The following is a 26,551-nucleotide window of genomic DNA, read 5'->3' on the forward strand; positions in this document are numbered from 1 at the left end:
GTAAACTCCTGTACCAACAGCATGGAGCAGCAGGAGGAGAATAGTGCTCTACCAAAAGTGTCAACAGGAAGGAGTCACCAAACGTCTTGCTTGCAGATCTTTCTCTTCCTTAACCATTCAGGAAACATCAGTAAGGGGTATGAGAAGTTATTTCAACCAATGCAAAAAGCAGTTCCCACCTTCTTTCTGTAGCAAGTGGAAAATGTTAAGTGTATTTTCATGCTGGATTTTTACCTGCAGTTTGTGGAAAGGTGCTAACGCCTCAATGCCTTTTGCCTCACAACAGCCCTGTGTGTATTTTTTTGGATTTTCTTTCCACATTCCTTTGACAGTGTTGTTACAAAATGAAACCACAGGTGCGTGATCACGTGCTGTTTACATGCCTCCTTCTTTGAAAACTGCATTGAGATTGTCTCGGGGGTGAGGTAATGGTTGCAGAGCAAAAGGGAAACAGAATTTGATACCCAAGGGTGATTCACATACCTTTTATCAGAACCTTCTGACTTCCCTGATTCTTCAGAGGTCTTTCTCATATATGAGGAGACTTTGTGAATAATTAATAATGTCAGATTTTTAGTTTTGTAATTTTCTTATGTTCATCTTGTTGTAGGTCTTCAGGCCTAACGTCAGTGAGCATTAGTGTTCTATTCAACATGGCTCGTCTTTCCAAGTTAACCTTTCTAGTTGTCTCCTGAAACTATACCTTGTTACTTCACTGCTTGCCCATTTTCATATGTGAATGTTTAATGTGTTTGCCATTTTAGGACAGTAACACTGTTGATAAGTAGGTATCACAAGTAGGTTTTATTTGCAAAAATTTATATTTGAGATACTGCCTAATTCCTTATAAAAAGCTGATTTGTCCTTTTATCATCCATAAAGTTTTACAGGAAATGTGTGATGCTCACGAATTCCTTCTTAAACTGAAGGTGACGCATAATGGCACTGTCTTGTTAAATAAATCATTCTCCTCCTGAGCTACTCTGGCCTTTGCTTCAGTCTTGGGGAAATAATAGTGGGATGGTTTTTATGCCTCAGCAGTGGAAATATTAAACAGAGTGTGTCTTCTGAATTTTTTCTTCAAATAAATTCCTTTTTTTCTTCTTTTATCTGTTAGTCCCGAGTGCTGTGCCACTTGAATCCATTCAAGGGAGCACCTTTGAAGAGAAGATTTTTCTTCAGTGGAGAGAACCAGTGCAAACCTATGGTGTTATTACTTTGTATGAGGTATCTAGAAATTTGCCATGTTCTAAATTTTATGTATCGTTCTGATTTTCAGAAGTGCATAATTAGTATGAAAATTAATTTTTTTTTACAGTTTATGTAAAATTAACTTCAGTTTGAAAATAGTAGCATTTGGAAAGTAAATATAATGTAGGAGTGAATTATGCAGGACCCAGAATGTCCTTGAGTTACCAGCTTTAAGAGAACTGCTGTTTTTACAACCATGTGATGTCGCAGTCTATCGAGTAATCTGGATCAAATATTTAAACGATTGGAAGACAGATCTTAGTGAATTTCGTAAAAAAATAGGAGACATAACACAGCAGCGACAGTCACGTCACATTTAGATAGGACTCGTTACAGGAAGCCTATTATAATAGCAACAAGCAGGCATAATTCAGAAAAAATCTAGCATTTTTTAAATGCAAATTCAACAAAATTGTATGTTGTTAGATGTCAAAAAATCACCGCTTTTTCTCATGTGGAACCTCTGCCTGAATACCTCTTAGAAAAATTGACAAAAGACTGCACAGATTAAGCTGTCAGACAGTAATCACTGTTAAGCTTCTTACCTGACCTTACTATAAAATTGGTATTGAAATGCTTTGTTTAAAAAAACCCACCTAAATGAGATACAGTGTAAAAGAAAAGTTAAATTGAGTGGTAACCTATTGATTCTGTTTTGAAAACTACTTTATTGTAGGAGGCTAAAATGTTATGAACAAGTATGAATTGTTTTTTTTTATAAAGCTAAAAACTTCGTAGCTAGTTCAACAGTTGTCTGCCTTCAGGGATCAGAATGTTTTAGTTAAGTGTTAATGTTATTATTGATGTTAGACCTTATGTACATAGAAACACACAGTGGTGAATCCTCCTTGTGCTTAGGAAAGTGCATGACTGTCTAATTACTCTGCTGAGGATTATACATACATATATGGGCAGTTCATTCCTAAATATGTACATGAATCTAAGTCTGTCAGCTACACTGAGACTTGTGCAGGTGTATTCACTTTTTTTTTTCGTGTGTTCTGCATGAACCATGGAAGAACATGTTTCATTGTGGAACATCAGCCACTTAGCTGTCTAATAACTAAACACTGCAAAATTTTTGTAAGAATCTTAACATACACTGCTGACTCTCTGATAGCCTGGTATCAGAGTCTGAGTAAAACTTAAGTGAGATTTTGGAAAATCCAGTTAAGAATCATAGAAATACAGAAAACAGAATTAAAGGGAGCTGCAGGAGGTCATTTAGTTCACGTATCTGTGGCAAACAGGATCACCTGTATTTAAAGCTTATCTGTGATGTAGTTGTTTAACCTGTGTTTTAAAATCTCAAAAAAAAGTTATGACCCACTCTCCCAAAATCAGACATAACAACACTTAGCATGAGATAGGGAGATTCAGTTAAGCAATATATAACTTCCATTTCTTTACCGATAAAAGTTCAGATAGTTAGTAATGTAGTCTTCTTCTGTCATCTGTAAGAATTAGAAGGGTCAGTGGGATCATTTTTAAGGCACTTTTAGTTCAGTTTATGGATTAGGAGTAGAGAGTATCTACCAAATCTACTGAAACAATGTCAGGTTTATTTAAATGGTATCAAAGTTTTTATTACTAATTACTAGCACTTTATTGATGTTATACTATATGGGTCATATAAAAATCAATTTTCATTAAGTCAAAGGTTTTAGGAAATTGCAAGTTTCTGAGGTGTGTAATGCCAACACTTGGATGTTTCGATGTATTGTATTATGTGTCTTCTTAATTATAATGATGTGGAGTAAATATAGCCAAAAGAATGTCAATTATCACTTTATATAATAAGGGTGTTGGAATTATTCGCATAAAAATGAAACTTTAAAAGTAAAAAGGGGGTATGAATAATTTTTACTTTTTAGTTTTTTTATGGTTTTCTTATTTTTAAATTCTCATTACAGTGCAAAGAAATCAGTAATTAATAGAAGAAATCTGGATCAAGTTTTACTGTGAACTTACATTAATATTTCTAATGAAAACTAAAAATACCGTTTGAATCAAACTGAGGATACACTATACCCTCTGCATATATTACTTAACATTTTATCTCTCCTTTCCTTCAAATGAGAATCTGACCTAGGTACAATATAATAACCTGAAAAATTCCAAATTAGCAAATGTAATAGCTGAGCTTTAGACTAAAATAGAAGCTTTACCCAGTTTCTGAAAAATTTGCCCTAAGCTGCACTTATTATCTTTTGTAGACTTCCTTATTCAGGGCAAAGTGTAATTACAGTTAAGTCAGCTGGAACCGGGGGGGCTACACCCCATGTTGTTCACTTCTCGGTTTTTACCTGGTTGTTTTGGTTTTGTTACCGTTGCTGATCAAAACCAACAGTGAGATGAATTCAAAATATGACACAGTTAAAGCCAGCATCTTGAAGGAATTAATGTAAGCCTGAACCCATCATTTAGAGTTGTAATCTAGCTGCCTCTAAGTCTCTGTATCTATAGAAGTAATAACTCATACCAGTTACAACTGAGTTTCTGTGTCCCTTCGTGGGATTCGGGATTTGAAGAGTATAAGAGAGTAAGATAGCTTATCACAAAATGTCTGACAGCGCATACATCAGAAGGGTTTACTGGATAAAGATGCAATCTCTGTCCATCTGCTCAAGGCAGTTTATAACTTTCTTATTCTTTTGCAGATCACCTACAAAGCAGTGAGTTCCTTTGACCCAGAAATAGATTTATCCAATCAAAGTGGACGAGTCTCAAAGCTAGGAAATGAAACGCACTATCTCTTTTTTGGACTGTATCCTGGCACTACCTACTCTTTTACCATCAGAGCCAGCACAGCTAAAGGGTTTGGACCTCCAATAACAAATCAGTTCACCACTAAAATATCAGGTACTTGATCAAAGAATATTATTATTTCCTTATGATAACGAGTTGGGTAATTCTTTTATTGTTTACGTCCTCTTTATAATTTAACAAACAGCAAATTGAAAAAGTAAAAAACATGTTCATCCCTGAAGATGTCAAAGTGACATATATTACCATATTTGAAGAACTTCCAAGTGTTTCAGTATTAGCTCATACTTTGAAATTTGTGTTCACAACTGTAACATATCACTCAAGAAACCGTATGAATTATGTGTTGCAGCCAGTGCCAGCTGCGGTTGCAACATTCAGCATAGGGTTTTTTGGACCTGAAGATGAGGGTTTCATTCAGAGCTTAGTCAGCCTTGACATGATTCTAAATTAGTACAGTAACAGTGCTGGAAAATCTCTTTAATGAGCCATGAACAATTGAGAGTAGAGCAGAAATACTGTACGTCTAGTGCTCGCTTAGAAAGTGTAGTTAACTGCCAGTCTGCATATGTTCCTAGCAGGCGTGTGGACTGAAGTGGATATGAAACTGTATTAGACAGGAACATCAAGACTAGTGGTTTTCAAATAACAGCAGTGTGACTCTGTCACTTCTGCAGATCCTTGAGCAATATTTTAAAGCCCTCCCAGAGGCAAAGGAACACTTCATTTCTCTGGTTGTTGGGATGCAATACTATTACATCCTCTAAAATGCTTATGTAATTGAGGACAAAATGTTTTCCAAAGTTGCAGTTGAAATCCCTTTCTTCTCCACTTCACTACAGTTCCACTTTGGAATTAAACTGGCAGTTGAACTATGGCCCCTTGATAATATTTACAGAAAGTTGCCGTATCTATTTGTGGTAAACTGTGCTTTTCAGAAAGGATAAAGGAAAGCTTTTGGGTCCAAAGTCGTCTTTCTCTCTTACTCTCATTCTGTGTACTCTTCCCCATCCCTCATTTTCTGCCCTCACTGGAATGAAAAAAACTGACAAGTGTTAATGAGAAATAGAGTGATTTCTTTTTTTCTTATTATAGGAAAGGGCAGTTAATACCAAGTGGAAGTTACTGCTAATACTGGTGTTTCTGGAGAAAAAAAAAGGTGTTAATTTTCAAGTGAGACAATTGCTCTTTGTGGAACATCTAAATATAATTAACACTGCTTCGTATAAATAGAGTTCATTTTCCATCCCCTTTCCTGTACTGAGAAGAAAGTTTCTCTGTCAGAAATATAATTTCTGACACAGCAAAACTTTATATGAGTTGGGATGGCACTAAGAGTTGGCACTCTTATTAGAATGAGGAATGAAGGAGGTATTGAGCATGGATTAGAATCTGGACATTTGAGAATAGTACTGGATCTTAAATTGTGTTTATCTAAAATTACATGTCACCAGACAAAAATTCATTAGTGGGAACAGACACTGCAGGCATGCAGGGAGCGAGGCTAACATCCAAGTCACCATGTGGCGAGGTTCTGCAAACTGTCTTGTCTGCACCCCACTCTCTCATTGCTTCCTGTTAGTTACTGTACTAACAAGGACTGTTTGTGACTTTTCCATGGGTAGTTAAAACCAATCTCTTGATGAATTTAGAATAGAAACAAAATGCATATATATTTTTTAATATAATTGAAAAACGAACAACTGACATTTTGACATTTTAGCTGTTGAATCTGGTACCCTCTTTGCAGTGCTGTTGGTCTGTCATTTCACTGTCCCGCTGGAAGGCTTTGAGGCTCTTTCATCTGGCCAGTGCTCTCCATTTTGGACAGTTGTGAAACAATACTGCTTAACATTTATGGCTCTAAGGTTTCACTCTTTTTTAGAACATATGAGGTGGCAACAGTGCGTTCTGACCAATTTCTGCACTTTACTTTGTGTAAGTCTAGGTGGTATTTTCTTCTGAATAAAAATCTCTAAATTTCCTGCCTTAAGTGATTTGAGTAGTGCTGTTCTGTACTGTAAATCATTGCTGTGTTTTGTTCTACAGTTGTGTGATTGGCACTGATGGATGAAGTGATCTGTACGTATTACCAAAAGCAGAGCTTTTGATAGCAGTACATGCTTCAGAATTGATGGGCACTCTATTAGGAGACTGTTTTCTGTTGCATGTAACTTTGTGAAAAGTCAACTGTGGATGCTGAAATTTTGTATGCTGCCTTTCATTCTGAGAAGAATTTCATCCATTTCAGGGACATGGCTGACATAATTAAAAACTCAGAGGACCAATAAATTACTGAAGGGCTTTCAAATGGGGATTTAAATATTTAGCAAGAGACACATTACTCTCAGCCATCACTCTGAAAGTCTGTTCAGTTCAGGCAACTTGTAAATGTTACAGTTTGCACACAAATGGTGGAAATTCGACAGAATTGAGCAGGGTATGTCACTATAGCTGCCATACTCACTAAACAGATTTAAGTTCTCCAAGCAGTGTGGAGAAGGAAGAGTCATAACCTAGACAGGAGAAAATAGAGAAGAGAAAAATAGCCAGGACTAAAGGGTGTGGCTGGGAGAACCACAAATCCTATCTGGCACAGGAAGACAGTTTTGGTCTTGATAGGAACACTAAAATTAGTAAAGAGAGCAAGTAGGGACTTAGGAGTCATAAATTAGGAAAATTAAAAGACTTGTGAAGATGTGAGCAGGAGACCAAGGGCAGGAAATGACAGACTATTCCAGTAATGTTCAGAGTTCATACTCTGAACTTCAGCTTTTTGGAGATGCAGTTACCCTCCATCCTTATTTTCAGAATGGTCAGGTTGATAATGGGGCATTACATGAACAAGTTCTGATATTCAGAACTGTAAACTGTCTCTTAATCTTTAAAATACTGTGTAATACAATGCCTTTAAGTGAGTATCCAAATCACTTAAAATGATTAATTTAAATGATTGTGCCTTATATCCAGGGTTGTAAACAGAATAAAACCTGCTCAGCTTCCAAGGAGGTTTTTGAAGATTAATTTTTTTATCTGTGAAGTATTTCAAAACTGGTAAATATCAATGAAAAGCAATGGAGATGTTAATATTTTCACAACTCACTGAGGAGTTCTTCAATAAAGTATTAATGCAGTCCTTACTTGCATATGTAGGGCAATATGGATAAGGAGAGAGACTTTCATTTACCTTTCAAGTAGATGCAGGTGCTGCTGGGAAGGTAAAAATGATTGGAAAATACACTTGAAAGAAGGACTCACATTGTTGGTGTTATTTAATTTGTTAGAGGAGCCTAGAGGTTGATACTGTCTGTATGGGGAGCATAATACACTCTTGAGTATCTTCATTGTTATGGTACACACAACGTATCCAGTGACTGGAAGAAGAAACTAGATGAGTTGAAATGTCAAATGGGTCTCCACATTCAACATGTGGAATATAATTAGCCTTTGGAAGAATCTGCTGAGGAAAAGATGTTCTGCCCCACCAAATGTATTTTCTCTTTCAAGCAGGAATTATTTTAGGGAAGTTCATTGCCCTGCATTATTCCTGTGGTCAGAAAAGACCATTTCAATGACCACTTTTTGCTACTATAGGCTTTAAATCTGTTGAATGTGCATTATCATTAACAACTGGACAAAAAGGATACGACAGGCTGTCAAACAACCAATTAACGGAGTAGCCATCCATCCAATGTAGTGATAAAAATGGGACTAGAGGATAGCACTGAAGGAAGTAGCAACAGTAAAAAACAATAACTGAGGCATCATTTGTTTTAATCACAACTGTAATTCTGTAATGAAGACACTGTTTGGAAAAGTGCTGACAGTGTGGCTTGGAACTAAGATAAGCTCTTGTGGTGATAATTCTGCTTCATTATTGTAAATTAATGTCTGTGGTGGACAGCAGACCCAGGACAGTTATAGCACTAGTTAAAATTCCAGGAATGACAAATTCTGAGAGTGCATCCTGATACAACTGACATATTGAGAAAGCTGGGCTCTGTTTCAAAAACTATAGTCACTGCATGCTCATTTGCAGATGCTGTTCTCAAGATAACTTTTCATTTCCAAGTCATGGATTCTCAATACTTCATGCAAACTTAATCCTGCTAGTATCTGTTTCCTGTCTTGAAATTGGCAGTGAACTGGTATTTCTTTGTTTGGGGTTGGTTTGTTATTTTTTTCCTGAAGTTATTTAACAGTTGTCTCACACTTGCATTTTAACACAAAGTATCTTAGACTTACAGTCTGGTCTTTGTATTTGAAGAAACCTTTAAAATTACATATTCAGATAAAGATATTGCTCTTGAAAGAGGAAACACAGGAATAATGATTTTATGTGCTTCTTTTCTTTTCTTGTTCTAGCACCCTCTATGCCACCATATGAACTTGAAACACCTTTGAATCAAACTGACAGCACTGTGACAGTCTTGCTGAAACCTGCACAGAGCAGAGGCGCTCCTGTCAGGTACTGGGGGGAAAAATCTTTATAAAATTAAAACCAAATTGGTTAATTTCTTGAACATGTTTTCTGGGGATTTTCTACACAGCAATCAGTGTCTAAATTCGTGTCCGTATTAGCTCTAATTAAATTAAATAACTGAAGAAAATGCAAGTGCTTTGATGTTGAGTGTTCGCGTATTGTTTAAAGGATTTGATCCAGATGCAAGTGGCTTGTTCTTTGAAGATAAGGAACAAAGCCATAGTTCTGTTGTGTGGGTGGCTTCTTTAAGGTAATTGCTTACTGCAGTGTTATAAGTTCAAGGGCATATCACATTTTTTATGCTGAGCTACTGTCTTTAATATTCAGTTTTCTTGTTTACTTCACAGATTTAAGATAGTCAACTCTTAGTAAGTTAGCCAATTTAAACAGTATGTACTGTCATATTCATAAAGTATTTACATTATTTGACCATGAAAGCAGAAATAATAATTCTAAAAATGAACCCGGAAAACCAGGAGATTGGATTCTTTAATTTTATATAGCACCCATTAATAAATTTCCAATTTTCAGAGGTTTATTTCCATGCCAGATACATGGTATTGTGTAAGTTCTTCATTGGCTAGAATAAAAGATGCCTGCTTTTTAGTGAAGAAGACAGAGGAATGGTTAGATTATTTTGAATGAGAACCAGAAATTAGGTCTTTATTTAGATGGGAGACTTTTCAGAGCTGTAGACTGTTTTTCCGTGTGGCTCATTGTGTATCCTTGTTAATTCTTTCATTATTGTAGGAAGAGTTTCCGTCTATAGTGAGTGACTATCAAGTTTTCATCCCGATTATAAGGTTTTTGATAATTTCTGTTTGGGAAATACGGATCTGGTATTTTTATATGTGCAGGAATGAAAAGATGCGTTGTTTAGGTTTCCTGAGAATATTCAGCATTTCATATAATTCGGGGTTTTTTTACTATTAGCTATATATATTATATTTTCATGGGTATGCATTTAGGAAATGCTATACGGTTGGTGGTTCGGACAGCTTTTTTAAAAAGAAAATGTAACCCTTTGGGGCAGTCCAAACCACCTGAGGAAAAAAGCAGAAAACATTGCACATTTAATGAAACTGATTTAGCAGGTTAGATTAGAAACAGAATTACTTGATGTTTGTCTTACTTCATCTCACAAAGCTTAGTGTACTCCTAAATTCAAGAATCTGGATTAAAATAATACAAGTTGGAGTCACTGTTGTTTAAACATGAACGTATTAGGCCATTAATAAAAAAATGGTTTCATTCCTTTTATCTGCATCATGAACTAAGGATGATTGACTCCTATACCAGTAATGACATACCAGAAACTTCACTGACAATAGGAAGGAGCTCATTAGGAGATTAAAGTGTGCCAAATAAGTGGATGAGTGGTTAGGAAAATAAAGGGAGAGATTTAAAGTGAGATGAAGCTGTAGAACTGACAGATGAACACACAGCAGCGAATTTACTGAGGTCCTTTGCAACAGGTCTTAAAAGAAAATGAATACTGACTGCAAACTCACAGTGTAAATGCTGAGTGAAGCAGAGAGTGAAAATGAAAGTAGGAATTTCTTAATACTTCTAACATTTTCCTGTGCATTCCACTCTCAGGCACATTGCTTGCAGTACACATTCTGCATATGGATTTTATCATGTTAATCTGTATTCATTGGGTGCTAAAAGTTTAGTCATACTTCATTTATCCACACCGCTAAGCAAGATGCCTTGTCTATTGATTCTGCTACAGCTACTGGCTTGGTTAATGCAGATTTTTGAAACTGCACTAAACTTGCAGTGTAAATGAATGTTGTTGCTTTATTGATCAACATATCAACCATGACACATGAAATTTTTTAATTTCTGAGATGAATAAAGAGAGCACAAATTCTACCATTCAAGTCAACAAAGCTGATACCTTAGGTCATTCAGAATTCCAGCTTTTTATTGTGATTTGATTCTTTTTCTCTGCTTAAATACAAAAAATCCTTATATCTTATGCCATTCAGAATGTGCACACAACCACCACAACATAAAAGGATAGAAGGGGCAATGCTGATTGTTTAAATGTTGATTCAAAAAGACTTTATAGAAATGTTCAAAATGGTTACAATGATAAAGTACACATTAATCATGAAGGCCAAATGGCATTCCAGGTTGTTTAAGAATTCATAAGACTGGACATGATTAAAATGTATTTTGTCAGATTTTTAATACAACAAATACTGCTTGCTTTGTCTTCAATTTCAGATCCAGCATGTTTTGTGGCTCTTGCTGTGTTTATTTCAAGGAGATTATTTTGGAATCATATATGTTTAAAGCAGTAATGCATTCAGTAATGATGAATGTATGTAGTTCTTTAACAGCTGGCTAAGCTATTTTGATTCTTAGAGTGATTGTAATTTGCAAGGCTTAAATTAAACAACCAAAAGTTTAGTTTAAGGTAATGACTCTATGGAAAATGTGTAGTATATGTCTTATTTTGGATATTCTCTTTTTTTCAGATATGTGTATGTAAGAGTCAGTGAAGTTTTAAAGAATTTGCATAAAAAGCATACAAATGCAAATATTTTTTTCTATGAGGGCTCTTCAACATCTGTTGAGGGGTGAGTCATTCTTCCAAGGCAGTGACATTTGTATCTTTTACTTCTTCAGGGCAAATCAACCTAAAGCTTAGAAGACTCTGGGGCCAAATTGTCTGCAAATGTATATCCATATACTTCAACTAAGGAATGCTAATTTATTGCAAAGACGTGGCTTATACACAGAAATGAGAACTGTAATGCTCAGTGACTGCATGTATTTAGTGTTATTTATATATTCATCCGTGTAAGAAAAAGCTTTAGATTGTTTGCCACGTTCCATTATAAAAGGTTCTTGTGACCTTCCCTGGAAAAGTTTTCCTACAAGCTTTTAGCTTCAGTGGGGAGGAGCAAGTTCTATTCGTTGCACCTATTTCCATTAAGTCTTGCCTTGTTAAAGGTCAAGTGTTTCCACTCTTTTTATCTGTTTACATAAGCAGCAAAATGTCCCCATACCACCTCCTCCTGCTGTTCCTTGCAACATCCTCAAAAAACTTTTAACAGTAAACATCCCAAAGATTTTGGCCCAGATAACACCGAAACCACCTGACAGTAGCAAACACAATGGGAGCAGCAGGCTGGGGAAAGCAGCAAGATGAGTAAGAGAGAAGGCAAGAACATCCAGGCTCTGCTCTGCCTCCTGTTCTCTTTTTCATATTACATTACAGAGTTTGGCTCAGCTGGATTTGCCCCATTAAATCCTGGTTAATAGCCCACTCAGCCAACCTTTCTTCTCTTAGAGATACCACAGGCAGTTGGTCCTTTCCTCTTCCAGTCTACAGTGAGAGAACAGGATGACCAAATATGTCAGCTAGAAAAGCCCTGTGGATGCAATACTTTGGGATGCCAGAGTACTTCCTGCTCTGAGTATGTGAGGTCAGTCCAGCATCACCTAGGGCTGCAAAACCCAGATAGGAGAGGGAGATCTGCAGCGATCACCAAGTAGTATAATTTAAAAGTACCTTAAAAAAAAAAAACAAACATGCAGAAGGAAGCAAATAAACTTTGAATTATGTGAGTTGAAAGCTGAGTGTTATAGAGTTGAGGCAATCTGTATACTCTTCATGAGTACCCTTTGTCATCTCTGTCTTCTTCAATATAAATAAATAAGAACTCTACTGGGAAAATACAGCAAACATCTCTTTACTTGAAGTGCTAATTTTGAAACATACTTTTAATCTCTCTACCCTGAAGAGATACAATAATAAGCTATTAAGTATTTTGCATTACAACTGCTAAAATAAATGTAGAAATTTCAAACTACATGTTATTTAAAGTGATAAGCACTCCTTTCTTCTACTTCATTAGAGGAACTCTTCATTAGATGTTCAGATTGCTTTAGAACTTCTTATTGGCCTTATCCAGACGTTTAGAGGAACCCTTTAAATACTTGGTTCATTGTCACAGGTGGAATGAAGGCCTTCTGCACACGGTCCCTGGAATAGGAAAAGCATGATTCAAGGAAGATGCATGGTGTAAAGAAACCTTTGTCAACCCAAGTCCAGAGACTACTTCATTCTGTATGTGATTTAGCCATTTCATCAGCACTCATAGTGCAGTAATTTTTAATTGAATGACAGAGGACATCCAGTTCCTAATTGCTGACTGGCAGTTGGAAGGAGTAAGTTAAACTGAGGGCATCACCTTTGAAATGCAAAGACTTGTGTGTGATGCAGCAGTTCCCTGCCAGAACCACCATGAGCTACACACGAAACAGAGGTCACAGTTGTCTTCCTATTCCTGCCACACACATTTTAAGGCAGAAGAATATGTCTTAGGGCCTCATCTCTTTCCTTCAGCATGATGGGTGCTATGAGGATCAGCCTTCCTCAAGTCTGGCCATCATCTCTGCTTTGTCACTGTTTCTACTCCCTAACCTTCCTGCTGGCAGCAGGTGTTTTCACTCCTTGTGCCACATCAGTTAGGTCATGCATATGCTTCCACATGAAGAAATGGGATCATCTGAAGCCTAAGAGAGATTTTTCAGGATCCTCCAATCTGATAGACAGCCTTCCAGAGAAGACACTGCCTATTTTTATTCTTGAAGCGTACCATCTTTACAAAAAACGCCAACTGGTCAGGAGATCAGCAGATTAAATTGTTTCCCTGGCAATCAGGAAACAACAACAACAACAACAAAAACACCACAAGCAAACAAACAAACAAAAACCAACTAGCAAGCTAGACAGGGTGTTTGGAAACTCATGGCATTTATCACTAGAACTCAGAAAGTATCAGAGTTTCAAACACTCAGAATAAAAAAGTTTTAGGATATTTTCCATAACTTTGAAAAGAACACAAAACACTTGCATTGGTATTGTGGAGCACATGACAGCCACAGGCCTGGGCCTCAAAGTTGCAATCCAGTTCTCAAAGAAAGAGTACTGGTATCTCAATTGCAGTTTCCATGTTGCATGGTAAGAGTGCAGCATTAATTCTCATGCATGAATTATGGAGACAGATATCATGGGTATGATTATAAATTCAGGACACGTGAAGAAGTGAGGTTTGAAATGGGAGAATGCTGATTTGCACAGTAAGAGATGTGTTAGTGTTCGTGTGGGCAGAAAGATGGCAACGGCACATGCAAATAAAGGCATTACAATATCTGTACTTATAGCTTTGTTCTCTCACAATTCCTACCTTGCACATTATGTAATGCTAGCATGTTACTGTAATTTCCTTCTATTCTCAGTGACTTTACATGGTAATGCAATAAAGAGAAAAAAATAAAGCTTATGTAGACACAGCTGAGGAGAGAAATATCACAACTGTAGATTAAACAGTTGAAAACTTCACAATAAAATGAAAAGTGAACTCTGGCCTTTCCAGAGTTCAGGATATTTGGTCTGGATATTTGGTGAATTAATGATAAAGAAATTATTATGTTGAAATAATGTAACTATACGTGTTCAAGTAGCATTACTAACTCACTAGTATTCTGAAATGCTGTGTTCAAAATATAGCCTTTTTAAATACTGTGAGACCACAAGGTCTAGAGAGCGTGAAGGGAACATACTGTCCATTCTTTCATTTGCTTGCCATAAGCATCACTTCAATTGCTTGAGGATTGAGTAAGGGCTTGAATTGTATTTTATAGGGTCAACTCTTCCCAAATCATAGTTTTAAAACCTGTGATGTGGCCAGTAAATTTGTTTGAGGATGTCACTGGTACAAAGGGGACTGGGTTTTATTAATGTCCATAATCGTCCCTTCTCTATAGCAACAAGTATAATTATTTAACAGCAGAAAGGTCAGTTTCAGTTTCCTTGAGGTAACAGTGCAGTAACTACTTATGCTGTAAAAATGCTGTAATTCTTTTTTGTTATTCAGTAGAAATTGTCCTTGGATTTTTTGCTGTGACCTGAGTTAGAATTTATGGTGTGTGTTGCTTGGACATGCATGGTGCACCTTCACAAGTCCTACTGACTTGTTCAGAAATTTCCGTGGCCCTTTTCCTGTGACTTCTCACATGGTCCCTGGGTAAAGGAGTATTGATCCATGATTTCTTTGTGTACTAATTTGTGTCACTGAGACCCCAGCACATAAGGCTGTCTGTCATTTAGCAATTCATAGAAATTAATCCATGATAAATAAAGCAAGCTAGAGCAATTCAAGAATAAAAAAGAAAATAGATTATTCCATAACTTTGCACTTTTATGATGTTCTGTTCTTTTTTTTTTTTTTTTTTTTAACCTTCCTTCTGCATGCTGGCCTTAAATAGGTTGCAGTAGAGACCATATGTTTGCATAATTCCTAATGATAGTCCTCCCTACTGCGTACCTCTCACTGTGGCAGCATGATAGTAGTCTAGTTCAGCTGGGCTAGTTCGCTGTTGAGATCCTTTAGTCCACTGGGTTTTTACCATCTCCCTGGTGAAGGCTGAAATCCAGCAGCATTTCAACTTCGTGAATCATAAGCTCTTGGAACTCATACCTGTTTTGCTGGCTCTGGACTGCCAACTTCAGTCAGCATTGATAAAAAATGTTTTTTATTAAATCTACTCTCTAAAATGAGCTGCTCAATTTCTGAGTATGCAAGGAAGAGATCAGGGTCATTTTTTCATGATATTTTTCTAAGGAATGTCTGCTCAGTGCTCAGATTAACCTTCTTGAGTTCTGACTTCAAGTGTGTGCATTTACTAGTGAAATTTGTGTGCCTAATACAGTTCTCTTGTACTGAGACCAGCTGGCTAAAACCAGTCCATATTCATGCTACAGAGCTCCCAGACACTGGGACCTCTTACAGATTGCTAGTTGGGAATGGGCCCTGATTAATGTCTAGAAATTTTGGGAAGAATGGTAGCTGGCGGGTGCCACAGCCCTGCTGGGGACCTTTCAAACCATCTAACAGGAGGAGAGTGGTGCACATATAGGTTAGATGGATTTTAGGCAGCTCAGCATTAGCAAGTCTGAGTCACCAACTTGTTCTCACGTATCATCATGTTCTCAGTAAACAAGTAGAAACCTCTAACTAGAAGTACACCTAAAGCTCCTCCTAGGCAAGCAAGAGACCTGAGATCCACGTTCCTTTCTCATGTGACTTTTAGTGTGTTCGTTGCATTTTAGATAGTATTTACATAAAAACAGAAATAATGGACAGAGTAAGGAGAATCTCCATTTGATTAGACAGGTTTCTTCTTGAATGCTCTCCTGGTTTTCTGATTCTTCTTGTATTTTTGTTTTCATGCTAGGCCAGCCTCAGCCTCGATCACAGAAGCGCTGTACAGATGGCTGGGGTGTGGGAGCAGTACAGTGAAAGCCTCTCAGGTTGAAAACAGTATTGAACCCCAGACAAACCAATTTCTGAGAACATGCTAGAGTTGTTAGGTTATTATGGAAAAAGCTGGCATGACTGTCAAACCTCTCACGAGAGAGCCCAGACATTTATATCTTAAGCAGATACAGACCTATACAGTAAAGCCCCAAATAAAGTGCCTTTTAGATCTTTCAATGTAAGCATCTACTTCTGGCTGAATTTGGCAAGTTCCTCAGTTAAAGGGTCCATTGATCAACCCATAGAGACAGTATGATAGGTCATATCCTACCATCATGTCAGAGTAGCTCTCTGGAGTTGCAAAAAGACAAGTTTCTCCCACTGAATGTGTAGGGGGTCAAATGCATTTGAGTGTTTGGGTGTTTGCCTTGAGAGAAAGAGGTGTTTAATGGAGGGACTATAATGAAAGTTATGAACATTAATGTAAATTGCTGCAGTGCATGATTTTTGAAAGGGTGGTCAGTTTATACATACCCAAGTTTCAAACACAGAACAACCAGAGCACGCCTTGAATATGTAAGAAAGAGATGCTGTTGCTCTGTGCTTACTGAAGTGTGCCAGGGATTTGTTTTCATTTTACTGTGTGCTGTGGAAAGATTGAAGAGGGAGTATCTGAGTAAGCTACATTTCCCTGAATGGCTGTTGAACAGGATTATGTGTGGACCTACTTTCTGGAGACATTTTAAAGTCATTTTCTGACAGTGTGTATCACAGTAGCTGTATGTTAGTTTGTAGCCACAGTGCTGAGTGACCAATTCTAAAGTCCTGTGAAACTGTAGTTAGGAATTGTCAGGCACGTATAACCCATAGCTTTCTTTCACTGTTGATCTTATTATGTGTTATAGTATGTGCCCTTCTCATATCCTTGTCAACGTGAAATTATATTTTCCACAGTAGCTTATCATCTTACCTCAGTTCTTGTTTTTTTGTGAAGGTTTGAATCCCATCGGTATTTTTACTCTTGAGTGCTAGGTGCCCAAGTGAGGTGTCCCAAGTGAAAAGTATGGTGTCACTTTTCACATTCATTCACCCATTTGACTCAATAAGCACTCAAGTCAGGTTTGCAGGTCCTACAGGAAGACATATCTTCTTGGACCCTGTTAGGACTGAAGCCTTGGCAGTGATGCACACCAGTCTTTCTGTGCTCTAGCTATGTCGTGCACTTTATATTTTTTGTGGTTCTTGAGATTCAGTTCCTTTTCTTTCATAAGTATTTAAATCAACTGTGTATTTTTAAGTGGTTCACAAGAGCTATAAACCAGTGACCATGATATAAGAACAGGTTCTCTGTGCTATTTTATGAAGAACTGAATTATCTACTGAGAGGTGACCCAATGACATTCTGAGTGTTTTGTTTGTAGATACAAAATATAAATATAACACATTATAATCCATTTAACAGTAATCCTACCTACAGCATTGGGTTGGAACATTGTACAGAAAATACTGAATAGTGTTCAGGATGAGATGCAAAGTTTTCATTTTATGAGCTGTTAACAAAGATACATATTGTAAGATAGATGCTCATTTTTGGAAATAACATAGGAGAAGAAAGTGTGTACGGATGGCTTTCAGTGTGACTGTGAATCATCAAAACATGGCATGACTGTGAAACAGGCAAACCAACTACACACCGAGTGGGGTTTCCAGCCAAGGTGACAAGCTGTGAACACCATTGTACAAGACACTGGTAGGACCTCAAGTGAACTCCTGTGCCTAGTGCTGAACTGCGAATACCCCTTTACTGGCACTGCAGCAGCGGAGTGTTATGGCATAAATTGTCAGGGAAAACCTGTGTTACATATGGAGGTACCAAGAGAACTCTACTTGTTTCAGGTAGCCTGTTAAGGCCAAGAGAAGACTTGGTTATTTTCTGAAAATACATCAGGGGAATAAACTTCAGAGGGGAAGGAAAGCAGTTTCAGTTCAGAGAGCATATATATATATAAACAGCTCAAATATAAATTCTCTACCCAGTGGTGCATTGAAACAGGTGGATATACATGTCAGGAAGGTGGTGCTAGTTAAGTTTATATAAATGATTATGAGATGTGGTGCTGCGACAGTCCCCCCCCCTCAAAAAAAAAAGCACAAGGTTTTGACAAGATTCTCTCATGGAACCTGGGTTGTCCAAGTGACAGGGAAACAAAATTCAGTGAGGCTTTTCTCGTACACAGGAAAGCACCACAGTACCGTAATCACAACTTCTGCAACACAGAAGTAACTGGTACCACTTTAATTGCCTGTTCCGTAGATTCTTTAACAATGGTACATTTTCATACTGCCACTGACCTTAGGATTTTTTCTTCCAATATTGTGCATTTTGAGCAAGTTTGTGTAAGCCTTTTATTCACTAGCAAAGACTAAATGGCTGCATTTAAAAAGATTTTGTTACTAATACATAAATGTATGGCTGGAGGACTGTAGTTTCCAGGACAAAGTAATTTGGGGCAGTTTCTAACTCTCAATGTAAATAATATTTGATTGCACCATTCTATGTGTATTAAAGCATTTTGATCATGCATTGCAAGCGAACTTACTTATTATTAAGTAATGGTGAAGGGAACAAAAAAAAGGAAATGCTACATGGAAAGATGAAGAAAAGGTGTAGTTGCACTCTGAGTGAAACGCTGGCATTTCCTACACTGGATGCTGAAGGAGTATTCATTTTACTGAATATTAACATAAAAACTTGCTGGTTTACTGTTCATTGAAGTAGGAAAGGAAATCACTGGCATTTACAACAAACATCATGACTCTAAAGCATTGCTAAGTAAAAGCTAATCTGCTCAACTGGATTACATTAAATGACATAAAGAAACATTAGAGTCACTTACTGGGCTCTACAACTGAAAGCAGCAACTCTTTAGTCAGGAGCAGTAGAAATGCCTCAGCCTAAAACATGCTCAGAGAGCAGTAGGATAGATGTCTAAGGCATTATAAAAATGTTGAATTTAGGAAGAAATTACCATGGGGAAATCAGACAAGGACGGATGAATTAGCTGCATTCTTACATCTAGAGTTGAAGCTGTTTTCGAGATTAGCTTCATAGGGTACTAGAAGCACAAGGCCAAAATCTCATCTGTATTTAACAGTTGTGCTAATCCTGAACTGTGCAGAATCTTTTATCTACGGCCAGATTTCCTGTGGGAAGAGCTGTACAATGTCATGCTGCCAAGGTTTCTATGCCACCTAATCCTAGTAGAGTCATTCCCAGTGCAGGGAGGAGGAAGAGTTATACCTTCACTGACAGAATAGAAGGTCAGCCTTGTATTTATCCACAGAAGTCCTGAGAAGCTGGGGACGATGCCACAAAAAATGACTTGTTATTTGTGTCTGCCTGCATCATTCTGCACTGCTGATTAAAGTGCCCTGCAGAGCCTTTTTGTAAGGAAGAAAGGATGAAAATGAACACAGTAATCTCCGCTTCCAAATTGTTGGACCAGAACCCACTGCCATTAAGATGTGGAAAGAGATGATAGCATTGAGAGGCAAGAATTTTGTTGTGGTTATTTTTGCTATGGTCCTGCTCTCCTACAGCAGAGTCGGCAGGAAAAATGTGTCTGTGCTTTGGGTTGCTTAAGTGATAACACCAGCCTTTGCAGTTGCAACTGAAGCACAGGCACATGCGGCATTCCACCAATCTCCCATGAAAACAAAGCATCTGGCAGCAGAAAACAGACAAATGAGACAACATCTTAAATGACCGTAGTGGATCTGTTTGAGCTAGTGTCTCTGTGCTCCATGTTGTGTCCCCTCATTGAATAGATTAAAAACTTCATATCCTCTGTGAGTGTTTTAATAAGCGGTAAACAATTTTCAAGCTTTGAATCGAAAAAAACCTGTTGAAATTGGCTTGTGTATTCGTTCAGCTGCCTCAGCAAATATTTTTCTTTCAGTACTGCACACAAACCAGCAGATTGCAGAGCATCCCTGAAAAAAGGGAGAAAACAAGCATTCTCCCTCTACTTATAAGTCACTCATTTTAATACATCTATTTGCTTAATTCCCTAGCTCAATTCAGGAGTGAATTTCCTGCACACAGCTTTGTAGATACAAAGATCTTTTTCTTTTAGTGTTAACAGTGTCATTAATCCATTAGCTCATCTTCTGCTCTAAATACTACTTCTTAAGTTCTTTGTAACATTCATGTTCCTTGATCAATATCCATGTGCATAATTTTTTACATTTGTAAATAAAAGCTGCGCAACTGGCTGTAGTTATGCATGTGAGCATTGTTACATTTGCAGAGTGTCCACACCTCCTGGACACTCTCCAGAGCATAGTCACAGAATTTCAGTGGTTTATGGTTCACTAGAAAATATTGTAGTAGTATATCACTTGCTTGTAATCTGTTTTTCTTAATAGATTTTTTTTTTTCATTTGTAAATCCCCAAAGATGTTGCAGTGTACGTGCAGATCTTTATGTTGAGATTTTAAATCTATAAGCTCTACGTATATTTTTCTTACCTTTTGCAAAGTACTTCTCTAGGTATTTGTGGAGAACAGAATGAAAACCACTGCTCTAGGATGCACCGTCACACATAGTAAAGAGAAATTGGGAGTTGAATATACGAGAATGAGCAATAGTATATCTTATCATTTATGTATGGATTTATATCTGTGCAAATATTCCTTAAGAATGTCACGTTATTCCCCAAAGTATATTTTTTCATTATTCTTAATATAGCTTTGTGTTGCTACTGTTCTTGTTCATGGCTATTGAGGAAGAAACCTCTGGTTTGCAAGGGGCCCTGGATTTCTTTGAAAAGAGAAATTGCTTGGGCAGGTTCTTGCATGAAGACTGCCATGTTTTTCTGTTACTCTATTCCTTTCAGTTCCAGTACAGCATTTTATCATATTATGTACAGCTACTCTGAAGATTATAGAATGATAGCAACATTGTATAGTATTTATTTAAAAACAAATACTCAAATCTCAAAATTATTTAGTGCAAATAACACAACACATTCATCCTATGTAGACTTAAAGAGTTGGGACTGGCCCTGTCAAGTGGGAGTTGGCCTTCCTGTTTCCTTGGAGATCCAAGTGAACTGGTCATTTAAACCTTGCTATATCTGTTCCTACCCAGTTTGGGAAGAGTGGGTAATAGCTGTTTAATAAGAAAAATAATTAATTTGCTTCTTCTTTGCACCCTGGTTTACATAGCAGGATGGAACCAGGTAGAATCTGATGGTTCAGGTGCCATCAACAATTTTGTTGGAGCTGAAAGTGGTTTGTAATGCATTCTAGTCAGAAGCAGACCCACAGTTTTCAAGCAGTAGCGAGCTTTCTTTCAGTATCACAAAGTAAAACATACACGTTCAGAAATGCTACTTCTGATTCTGATAAGATGGGCTGTGTGATCTCACAGATTGTTGCATATTGGTTTGTATGTGTTTAGACCCCTGGAATTTCCTTTTGTTCCTTCCTCACTGATCTGTACTTCAGTACCATTGTGCATCAGTATTTTCTTTCTCTGTGACAGATTGAATAGAAAGAATCAGTCAGCCCTGCCATGGCTTTCAATCTTGAGTATTTCTTTCAGATCCCCTCTAACTTCATTATTTTCTAGACTAAATCATTTTAGACAGTTTTGCTTTCTTTAATTTCTTTTAATCTGTGACAAGACTTTACTCCTTTTCTCATGCTTTCCTGTTGTTCTATAAATCGGCCTTGGCAACCTGAAAACTGGTGAGTTAAATGGTGTAATATTGGCTTATAAAAGCACCTCTTTGCTGTACCAAGATACTTTTATCTCAAACTTATGAACTTATCATTTTTCTGTGTTCTTTTTAAAAAGAAATTAAGCAAAGAACATAAAGCTGATTAAGAAGCTTTGAAATGGTCTTTGGATTGTTCCAAGTATCATAAATGTAAATTCACTGAAAGTCTGTTTTCTGGCTTGGTACCAAAATATATTGCCACAGTTTCAGCAACATTTGTTGAAATAGAAAACATTGTTAATAGAGAACAGGGTTCTTCAGACAATGAAAATCTTATTTTATGATCTAATGGCACATTTTAGCCTGCAGTAGTAGATAAGATGGCTCAGTTCTTACGATTCACTACTATGCATGTGATTTCAAGGTCATATTATTTGATTGGACTAGCTTTGGCTCACAGTTGTGTTTGTTTACACTCTGGTCTCATTCTCTTAAGTCTTTGGTAATACATCTGAATTCACACTCAGGTAAATTGAACAGATGAACAAAAATGTATTTTTTAAGAAGTCTTAAAATAGTTTATATTCCACTGCCGACATTTTTTGAAAAACGAGCAAACCAAAAAAAAGGCTTTTGAAGATGGTAGAACCACTTCTGCTACAGTTTGATGCTGAGAAACTGCCAATGTGACTGAAACGAAGACTCTTGGAATATACTGCTAATTCTTGTCACCGTGTAAGGTGATCATTTTACATACCATGTATGATATCTAACCTTTAATTACAATTAATGTTTCCTTGTGCTTTTTACAAATTTCTAATTAATGAGCTGCAATGACATCAAAGAAAAAATGCTCAGATAAAGAAATCTTTAAATTAGTTAAGTCAAAAAAATCAGCACCAAAAATCTTTCATCTTGACCTAATTTACTTGAATTTCTGTGCCTGATGTGAAGATTATTAACAGGTGGCCTTTTAGGGAGCACTCAGCTTGAATCTAATGTTCTAGTTGTTCTTTTATTATCCCAAACTTCTATAACTAAAGGATTTTTTCACTCTACCCTTTGTTCACAATATGGGACTGTAATTGAGTTCATATTTCTTGCCCAACCTTTCAGCTGTAATTAATATTTTATTATATCAGATTTTATCACTAAATAGCCTAGCAGCAGGGTATTGAGCCACACACACGCTGCCACACACGCGTGCACACACAAAAGCGAGAGTGACTTATCGATGCCAAACAAGTTCCATGTAATGAGTTATGGTTGAGAGAATACAAAATACGTGCATGGTACCCAGCTAATATTTCAAAGCAATTTAGAACTGATCCTATCTTGATCAAACCGGGACAAAGAGAAATTAAAGTTACGAGACTGAAATGCTCGGTGCTGTGCTGTTGTATCAGACCTGTGGCATCTTAACAAAAATGGTCTGTGCAAGACCAGCTATTAGCTGTTTTCATTATTGTATTTTATGAGTAAGACCAGTTTAAGTCATATGCTTTTTGTACTAAGAGTTACACACTGTTCTCTGAGCTGTGCTAAGCACAAACATCTCCACAGCATGACAGATGTAAAAATCAGAGCATTTGAGTTGTTTTGCTATTTGTTCTTTAAACTGGAATAAACCTAAATGCTTTCCTTTCACTGCACTGTGTACTGAGGTGGGGTGGGAGTGGGAAAGTTGTTACTCTAAGCTATTATGATGGAAATAAGGTGTTTTTAATATAAATTTTGGAAGATGGAGGAAGTCTTATCATATAAATAACTGTAAACAAGATTGTAGAGAAATGTTTCATAAACCTAGATAACTTCGATGATCAGTGGTTTTCATTATAAAAGCTTCCCAAGTAATTTCTGACTAGCTGGTGTTCCTGTTCTCGGCAGGATTTTACAGAAGTTTTCCTACCCCTCTCCCTCTCTCCTTTTTCTCCTCTGCTTTCTTCTCTCTCCCTGCCTTCCTCTCACCCTCTTCCTCCTTTCCTCACTGTTTTGCATAGATGATTGCTGGAAAAAGTACTCAAATTAAGACAGATCACCAGCAGGCCTTTGTAGAAGAAGTTCTGTACTTGAATTGGTGTATTAATTCTTTCATATCAGCAGAAATAGCCTCTTGAAATCTACACCTGCAACATTTTTAAATAATTTTTATTTGTTTATACACAACAAAGCCACTTAGAAAATGAGTGGGCCTCTCTTCCCAGAGGGAGAGCTCTGTTGCAGAGATGAAGAGGAGCAAAGACTCTTCAGATGGTCAGGAGAGGAACAGCAGTGTGTTTCTGGTTACAGAAAACCCATAATCTTTCAGTGGTGGAAGGATGGCCTAGAAGATACAGCACTGGGGCTCGATACAGATGGGAGCACAGCTTTATTTCTGGTGCGGATAGTGACAATCTGTGTAACTTTCTGCAAATCAATATATCGTGCTCTCTTCCATTCCTATTTTCTAAAGTTAAAATAAATAGAAATAGCCTTTTCCTCTTTAAAGAAAAAGATACATGTCTGTGTATGATTGTGAACAACTTGTCAGTGGTGAGGAGTGCCATAATAACCAGCTAACTGGTTAATCTGTATAGATAACTCTCTGAAGATAATTTTGGTTTTTTTATTATTCAGTTTTTCCATGTTGACCCCTGGAAGATCTCAGAATAATGGTTTTGTAGACTATTTTGTGAAATTAATATCCTCGCAATCTGTCCATGGTTTGCATTCATTTTAAAGCCATGTTGTGAGCAGACTATAAAGAAAGTAGGAGGCATCCCTATTTTATGCTTCTCTGTAGTGAAGTCAGTCTCAAATCCCTGGAGAATCTGAAGCTTTAGGTTAGTTCAGTTTAGACCAGTATCATTTAAGTTAGTGATATTGCTGCTTGGGTTTAAATTAAGAGCATAAAGCCTTGTGGAGTAAGATCAATAGTATCTGCTGCCTAGAGGGACTGAGTCCTTACTCAGTAGGAATAAAACTTTTCACTGGTAAAATGAAGAAAGGGAGTGCTGCTTCACTTGTGTGTGCTATATTATATATCTAGGAGCAGAATTAAACTTTCCAGAACATAACTAAGTTAAAGTTTACACCTGATTCCTGGTTTCCTAAGAAAGCAAGTCTTAAGTATCACCCTGTTCAACTGCCTGTATGTTCCTTCCTTCCTTCCTTCCTTCCCTTATTAACATTGGACCTCTTAGAAATTTTCAAGCACATATGAAATAGTTGAATGTTGCATAAATAGTAAGTTTCTCACATATTTTGGAATCTCTGTGAAGGACCCAGATTAGCATCTGTGCTAATCTGGGGATAGGCTCTGTAAGTTAGTTAGTTAGTTCTGTTCATTTGGTCCACCAGTAGAGAGCTACAATTCATATAGCAGCAAGCCTGTATGTAGCCCAGAAACAGCCACAGCATGTGTTGCCTCTTTTCCAGTGTGTTTTTGGGAGATACTAAAAGGAGCTGAGCGTACTGAGGGTGGGAGTTGGGTATCACGGATGACATGTGGAATATAAAATGGGATTACGGCATGTTCTTGGGTACACATTCTGAACTTCTTGCTGAAAACCTTGTAGCATCTTAGTCTATTTATAAGGCTTTGAAGCATCTTCTGTTTCCAATAGCATTTAAAAAACCCAGTGCATGATCATTGTAAGTGGGATGTTGTCCCATATACATGGAAGAGTTGTCAGCAGAGAGATTTTATGCTTGCCAAAAATATAATGGTGGCATACCTGTTGGAAAAACTGTAAGCTTATGTTTACCAGACTTATTTATGGAAGAAGCCAAATATCAGCTGATAGTACAGTTAGAAAAATACTGAGCAGATCATAGTGAGTCTAAAGAGATCTTGTAGCAGTCTTTCTTGGATAAAAATGGCATTCTTACAAAAATATGTGACATGATTTCACAACCATATATAATTTTATAAATTATGTGCAAATTGTTTGTAAAAGGTGTTTTGTAATAGTGCTATGAAATCAAGCACCTTTTACAAGTGTATTGCATGTAATTCATAAAAAATAGCTGACTAAGTTGTTAAAAAATGCTTTGTTTAAAGTGTAACTATATTAGATAGACTTCATTTTTATTTTATCTTTCCTACTGTTACTTTTTCTTTCACTTCTTGATTACCAAACATGATGGTACATCTCCAGCTGTCTTCAGTACATTATGTGTTCTTTTATTTTCCTTTATTTTCTTCTCTTCTTCTCTACATTCCTATCCTGTGTAGCCTTTCGTATTCTTGAATGTTTCAATCATTTTCTAGTTCTGTTTGCCCGATTTTTTTCTCTTTTTATATGCACAGTTATTTACTGCAGACTAAAACTGTGTCCTTACAGTTCCTTCCTTGTAAACATTTCTTTTTTTTTTTTTTTCTGAAACAAGCAAACAAAACAAAACAAACCAAAAAGCTCAACCAAAAAACACTGCCAAGTCTCTGGTGCCTTTCTTAGCTTGTCACTTGCAGTCTGTATTTAGTAGATCTCATTGATACAGTAGGGAGCACATTAGGGGAGATCTGTAGTCAAAGACGCCTTTTGCTTTTCCAGCAAACACACAAGTAACAACTGAAAGAATTTATGAATATAGAGCCAAATCCTGTCTTGTATTATGTTACTGACATCTCTAGAAAGGTACTTTGAACTGAGTGTGAAACAGTACTATTATAAGTAGGTTTAATTTTATTTTCATTTTTTACTCGCTTTGTTCCATGCAGGTCTACAGACTCTTTACAAAAATTTTATATTTTCTTGACATTTTTGAGTTTGACAAAAATAGAACCAAATACATATATTAATATTATAAGTGGAGGGCAGAAGCCACAGATAAGTTATAAATATTCAGAAAAAGTATGTATCTGATCATAGAGGTTTTTTGTGGCCTGCAATATTTTAGAGCAATTATTTTTTCAGCAGAAGAAAAAATAATAAAAAGCCTTCAGTATGACAAAAGAATATATGTGATTACCTTTATAGAAAAAAAAAAGAGAGATAGAATTATGTGGTTATTTTTAAGTATGGAGAGTTGCTAATCCTATGTCTCATCAAATTGATCAT

At 36.8% G+C, this 26,551-nt stretch overlaps 2 protein-coding genes across 12 annotated transcripts in view; both read left to right on the forward strand.

Moving 5' to 3' along the window:
• The window catches only part of ARHGAP28 (Rho GTPase activating protein 28), a 723,491-nt gene that overhangs the window by 541,173 nt on the left and 155,767 nt on the right, over nt 1-26,551 (forward strand). The window lies entirely within an intron of this gene.
• Nucleotides 1-26,551, forward strand: part of PTPRM (protein tyrosine phosphatase receptor type M) — a 449,317-nt gene that overhangs the window by 235,582 nt on the left and 187,184 nt on the right. For all 11 annotated transcript variants that reach the window (XM_050306131.1, XM_050306135.1, XM_050306149.1 and 8 more), the window contains exons 9-11: nt 1,118-1,227; nt 3,912-4,113; nt 8,383-8,485. In XM_050306131.1, the coding sequence (XP_050162088.1) occupies nt 1,118-1,227; nt 3,912-4,113; nt 8,383-8,485 (415 nt within the window). The remainder of the gene's footprint in view (nt 1-1,117; nt 1,228-3,911; nt 4,114-8,382; nt 8,486-26,551) is intronic.

This window comes from Myiozetetes cayanensis, unplaced genomic scaffold (genome assembly GCF_022539395.1).
Source record: "Myiozetetes cayanensis isolate MyiCay16 unplaced genomic scaffold, myiCay2020 scf1, whole genome shotgun sequence".
NCBI lineage: Eukaryota > Metazoa > Chordata > Aves > Passeriformes > Tyrannidae > Myiozetetes > Myiozetetes cayanensis.